Below are 6,367 nucleotides of genomic sequence, written 5' to 3'. Positions count from 1 at the left end.
AGTGCTGGGATTAAAGGTGTGTGCCACCACTGCCCGGCACAAATGATTTTTATAACCTCAAATTTATATTTTCTAGTATTTTCTCCAATCCCTATGAAGTTCAGGATTAAAAATTCTGTAAAACTCAGGATTGGAGAGATGGCTCAGCAGTTAAGAGCACCCACTGCTCTTGCAGAGGACTGAGTTTGCTCCCAGGGCTGTGAGTTGCCTTAACTGTGGCATCAAGACATTTAACCAACATCATCTTTCTGGACTTCATGGAAGTTCCCTCGTACATTTAAAACCAGAAACAAAACAAAACAAAACAACCTTTTGTGTCTGTGGAGAGGATATGCAAACATGTTTGTGCATGCATCTATGCAGAGGCCAGGAAAAGGCAAGGGATTTCCTTCTGTCACTCTCCACCTATTCCTTTGAACCTGGCATCTCCATTGTCTCAGCTAGGCTACAAGTCAGCCAGCATTAGCAATGCAGTCTCTTGTTCTTGGAGCTGGGTTACAGACATTTGGTAGACTCCTGGCTTGTTATATCGGTGCTGGGATCTAAATCCCAGTCCTTATGATTGCATAGTGAACATTCATAATTGATAATCCATTTTCCAGACCTAGTACGAGCATATGACTTCTGAGGAATAATCAGAGCATTTTTCCATATAGGTTTTAATTCTTTCAATATCTTTTCTATTTTGTACTGTGTCAGACATATTTTTATTAAGTTTTTGTTGCAAATATTTGTTGCATTTTCTAAGAAATTTTACTTTTTTAAAAGATTTATATTTTACTTTTATTTATGTATATGTGTGTGTCTGTGTGACTGCATGCCTATAGGTAGGTATAGGTGACCTTGGAAGCCAGAAGTAGGTGTATGATCCTCTGGAACAAAAAGTTAAGGGTGATTTTAAGCTACCTGATGTAGGTGAAAGGAACTGAACTCATGTCCCCTGCAAGAGCAGCAAGTGTTCCCAACCTCTGAGCCATTTCTTTAGCCTTTCTGAGAAATCAACATTTTAAAAAGGTAATTTTTTCAGACAGGGTCTCATCATGTAGCCCTGAAACTCACTATGTAGGTCAAGTTAGCCTCACAGAGATCTGCCTGCCTCCCAAGAGTTGGTATTAAGGTATACACCCACCACACCCAGACATAATACTTGTTCATGAACGTTAGCAATTTCTAATATTAAAAGATTCCTAAAGATAAGCCAGGATCTGGGCTTGGTGGTGCAAGTCTATAGACCCAGCTGTTTGGAGGCAGAAGCAGGTGGATCTCTGTTAGTTGAAGGCCAGCCTAGTCTACAGAGTGAGTTTCAGGTTAGCTAGGGCAACATAGGGAGATTCTACCTCAAAATAAAAAATAGAAATAAAAACTAAGTAGTTCCAGATGCATAGCCATTTCAGGGTGAAGTTTATAAAGCAAGAAGTACCTTCTGTCTCGCGTTGTAGACTCTCTCTTGACTTCCGTTCCTGCCTGCTTGGTCAGCAAGGCAGCAGCTTTGGCAGCCTCTGCTTCCTTTGTCTTTGCAAAACGAGCAGCTCTTTCTGCACGATCCTTTGAAGTAAAATACCATAAGACACATTACTTCTCACAGTCAGAATCTACACATGTCTAAACATAAGGAATGGTAAATACAAGTACACAAAATTCTTTAAGTTCACACACAGACATTATACTTTTAGGATCTGAGGGGTTTTTTTGTTTGTTTGTTTTTCAAGACAGGGTTTCTCTGTGTAGCCCTGGCTGTCCTGGAACTCACTCTGTAGACCAGGCTAGCCTTGAACTCAGAAAACCGTCTGCCTCTGCCTCCCGAGTGCTGGGACTAAAGGCGTGCGCCACCACTGCCCGGCTTGGGGCTTGGATCTGAGATTTTTTCTCTGTTTTCTTCATTTAAGCAACTGTGAAGAATCCGAGTTACTATTAAACAAAACAAAAGAAAACAAACAAAAAAATGAACTGGCTCCATAGCTGGGGTACAAAGTCTGGCATAAAGCTGATGTTTAATGAGTGTTTGTTAAACAATATTCAGGCAGGAATACTTTTTTATGTATACAATAGCTTAATTTATTTAAAAAAAAACTTATTTATGTATGAGTACACTGTTGCTGTCCTCAGACACACCAGAAGAGGGGATCGGATCCCATTACAGATAGATGTGAGGCACCTTGTGGTTGCTGGAAATTGAACTCAGGACCTCTGGAAGAGCAGCCAGTGCTCTTAACCGCTGAGTCATCTCTCTAGCCCCCACAATAGCTTAATTTAAAAAGAAACTTAGATAGAGAAATGGCTCAGTGGTTCAGAGTACTGGCTGTTCTTCTAGAAGATGTGGGTTCCCAGTATCCACATGCAACTAACAAACTATGTAGGTCTAGTCCCAGGAGACCCAACACCCTCTTCTGGCTTCTGCAAACACTGCATGCAGGTGGTGTATACACATACCCAGGCCAAAAATTTATATACATAAAACGTAATTTAAAAAATTGTAGGGCTGGCGGGAAGGCTCAGCAGGTAAAAGCACTGACTGCTACTCTTCCAAAGGTCCTGAGCTCAAATCCCAGCAACTACATGGTAGCTCACAACCACCTGTAATGAGATCTGACGGCCTCTTCTGGCGTGTCTGAAGAGAGCTACAGTGTACTTATATATAATAATAAATAAATTTTGGGGCTTGAGTGAGCAGAGTTGACCGGAGCAAGTAGAGGTCCTAAAAATTCAATTCCCAACAATCACATGAAGGCTCACAACCATCTGTTCAGCTACAGTGTACCCATATACATTAAATAAATAAATAAATAAATAAATAAATCTTAATAAAAAAAGTAACTGGCTGTAAAAGCATCCTAAGCCTTGAGTTGTGCCTCTATCTTTTGAAAATCTCTATTTCAAAAATAATGCTTTTATGGAGACTGCAAAGTAACACAGTTTTAGTTTGTTTCCAGGAAAAAATATTGGGGGACATTTTCACTGTGTGGTCTGATTAGCCAATGATTCCCTTTGTAGACCAGGCTGGCTTTGAACTCACAGAGCTCCATCAAAATGCCTCCTAAGTGCTTGGATTAAGCATGCACAACCATACCCAACTACAGAATCTTTTAATGCTGCACTTTCTTAGAAAATTCTTTTGTTTTGTTTTGTTTTGTTTTTGGAGACAGGGTTTCTCTGTGTAGTGGTGGTTATCCTGGAACTCACTGTGTAAGACCAGCCTGGCCTCCAACTCACAAAGAACTGCCCACTGGGCTGGGATTAAAGGAGTATGATAGCTCCCACCCCAATCTTAGAAAATTCACATGCCTTTAACCCTAATACTCTCTGATTTTGAAGCCAGCATGGTCTACAGGTCCATGGCAGCCAGGGCTATACTGTTACACTCTGTCTCACAATAAATAAATAAATAAGTAACGAGAAGAAAATAAGAAATGGCTCAGTGGGTAAGAGCAAGGTCTATTCTTCCAAAGGACCTGAGTTCAGTTCTTTTTTCAAGACAGGGTTTCTCTGTGTAGCCCTGGCTGTCCTGGTACTCACTTTGTAGACCAGGCTGGCCTTGAACTCAGAAATCTGCCTGCCTCTGCCTCCCAAGTGCTGGGACTAAAGGTGTGCGCCACCACGCCCCACCTGAGTTCGGTTCTTAACACACATATCAAGACACTCACAACCACCTGTAACTTCAGTTCCAGAGGATTTGATACCTCTTGTCTCTGGTACCTCTTGCCCCGCCCCCCTCCCCCCCCNCATATAATTAAACACACACACATCTATATAGCACACACACACACACACAAAGAAATAAAACCCCAAACAAAACAGCCCAGCTTGTGCTAGTGAGATGGATTCAAGGGTGAGCCTGGTGACCTTAGTGTAAGCTCAGAATCTATACAAAGTCTGAGGAGAGAGCTGACTCCACAAAGTTAACCTCTGACCTCCAAAGTTTGAGGGGGGCAGTGGTAGAGAGAGGGCTCAGTGACTTAGAGCACCTGTCACTCTTGTGTAGGATCTGGGTTCAATTCTTAGCACTGACACAGTGACTTATAACCATCCATAAATTCCAGTCCCAGAGGATCCAGTGTACTTTTCTGGCCTCTGAGGGGGAACAGGCACACACAACCTATATAACGCAAGCAAAATACTAAAACATGTGAAATAAGTAAATACATAGTAGGAAAAATGTTTTTATTTTATTTTATTTATTTATTTATTTTAGTTTTTCGAGACAGGGTTTCTCTGTATAGCTCTGGCTGTCCAGGAACTCACCTTGAAGACCAGGCTGGCCTCAAACTCAGAAATCTGCCTGCCTCTGCCTCCTGAGTGCTGGGATTAGGAAAAATGTTTGTTTGTTTGTTTGTTTGTTTGTTTACTCTGTGTTGTCCTGGCTGTCTTGGAACTCACTCTATATCCCAGGCTGGCTCTTAAAAATCTATCTGCCTCTGCCTCCTGAGTGCCACCACTGCCTGGCAAGAAAGTACTTTAAAAACCATTTTTTTTTCAGTGCTAGCCATGTGAGAGGAAAAAAGAAAAAAAATTAAAATGATTATCTATTAATTTTTCTTAACTATTTAAATTCAATATAATTTCTTTTAAAAAAGGAAGTTCAGATTGATACTTTTTGTTATTATAATGTGCTATTATGTGCACCATTTGGTAATGAATGAAAAACCATTCTGTATGAAGAAACACTATCACAAATGTTATGCAGTCAAGCATTTAAAGTAAACGTCCACATCAGTGGTTCCCTTCCCCAATCCCAGCATTCAGCAGGCTCAGCTAAGAGAATCTCAAGCTCAGCAGAGGCAGGAGCGAGTGGAGGGCACAGGAACACTCACCAGGGCAATCTGCTGCTTGATGCGCTCTCGAGCCGCTCTATCTTCTGCCTTCTCTCTGCTTCTTTCTTCTAACATTCTTTTTGTTAATTCTTCTTCTTGTTTTCTTTTATAATCCAACATTTCCTTTCCAGTTTTTCTCCTTTCAATTTCCTTCTTAATCTCTCTCTGAATAAAAAAAAAGCCCTTTTATGAATCAAAGGAAAGTTTTATAAACCAAAACCATAATCTAATCTTCTGTCTCAGATAATACTTTGATATAATAAAGTCTGATTATAGAATGCAGTTAAAAGAACAAAACTTGGGGGATGAAGAGATGCCTCAGTGGTTAACAGTACTGACTGTTCTTCCAGAGGACCTGAGTTCAATTCCCAGCACCTACATGGCACCTACATTAAGCACACTGACTGCTCTTACTAGTGCTGGGGACTTAGGAAACTTAGGTGTGATTCCCAGCACCTACATGACAGCTCACAACTGTTTGTAGCTTCACTTCTAGAAGACCTAATGTCCTCTTCTGGCCTCCACAGGTACCAGGCATGCAAGTAATGCAGATTTGCATGCAGGCAATACACCCATACAAATAAAGTAATTAAAAAAAACATTTTACTGACAGCATGATTACTGGTCACATATCTATTAACTTATAAACTCTTGTCAGCGGCTCTGGTAAGAGTACAATGTAATCTGTAACCAAGCAGAATTATAGGTCTTGCCAGGGGCAGTGTGTTATCCCTAAGGACAAATAGCAATCAAGTATTTGGCTTAAAAAAAAAATCTGTGAGACCCCAAAGAGATGGCACAATTACTGTGTGAAGGATGACAAGTACGCTAGAATTCAAAGTTGCATTAAAAATTCAGGACTATGTATGCAAATTTGACTTTTCTCAAATCTAGCAATTTTAGATCAACTTCCTTTAGATATTTAGCATGAAAGACTCACCGCACAGAGGAAAAAGATTATTCAATTATCCCTAGTAATTTATTAAGAAAGAAAATAGGTAGGGTTGGAAAGATGGCTCATCAGTTAAGAGCACTGACTGCTCTCCAAAAGTCCTAAGTTCAATCCCCAGCAACCACATGGTGGCTCACAACCACCTGTAATGGCATATGATGCCCTCTTCTGTTGTGTCTGAAGACAGCTAGAGTGTACTCACAGACATGAAATAAATAAATCTTTAAAAATAAAAAGGGAAGAAAGAAGAAAAAGAAAAGAAACAGCTGGGCATGGTACCTCATTGCAGCCCTAAGATTTCCAGGCCAGCATGGACTGCACAGAAAGACATTGTCTCAAACACACACAAACAATAGCCAAAATCCTAAAATGTAAACAGAATAATGGGACACACAAAAGTGATAATTTCCTTTACCACAATACAGCACTGAGCTCTAAGGATATCGACCTAGGTCTGCTAAATTGGACAAGAAATCAAATATAGCCTCATGTAGCAGAGAGTGAAACAATGCTAAGTGAGTTCTACCTGCGCTTCTTCCTTCCTCTTCTCTTCTCTCCTTTCTTCAAGTTTTTTTGTTAGTCTGCTTAAAACAAAAAACAAAAAACC

The 6,367-nt window shown here is 40.4% G+C and overlaps 1 protein-coding gene across 2 annotated transcripts in view; it reads right to left on the bottom strand.

The window, feature by feature from the left end:
* The window catches only part of Ubxn4 (UBX domain protein 4), a 35,794-nt gene that overhangs the window by 11,270 nt on the left and 18,157 nt on the right, over positions 1–6,367 (bottom strand). The window contains exons 7-9 of one of the 2 annotated variants that reach the window (XM_029477786.1): positions 6,287–6,344; positions 4,809–4,973; positions 1,421–1,545 (exon numbers count right to left, since the gene is read on the bottom strand). In XM_029477786.1, coding sequence (XP_029333646.1) covers positions 1,421–1,545; positions 4,809–4,973; positions 6,287–6,344 — 348 coding nt within the window. The remainder of the gene's footprint in view (positions 1–1,420; positions 1,546–4,808; positions 4,974–6,286; positions 6,345–6,367) is intronic. The other variant, XM_021159713.2, reaches the window with a different exon arrangement.

Source organism: Mus caroli, chromosome 1 (assembly GCF_900094665.2).
Source record: "Mus caroli chromosome 1, CAROLI_EIJ_v1.1, whole genome shotgun sequence".
Classification (NCBI taxonomy): Eukaryota; Metazoa; Chordata; class Mammalia; order Rodentia; family Muridae; genus Mus; species Mus caroli.
This window is presented reverse-complemented; position numbering and strand designations above follow the sequence as displayed.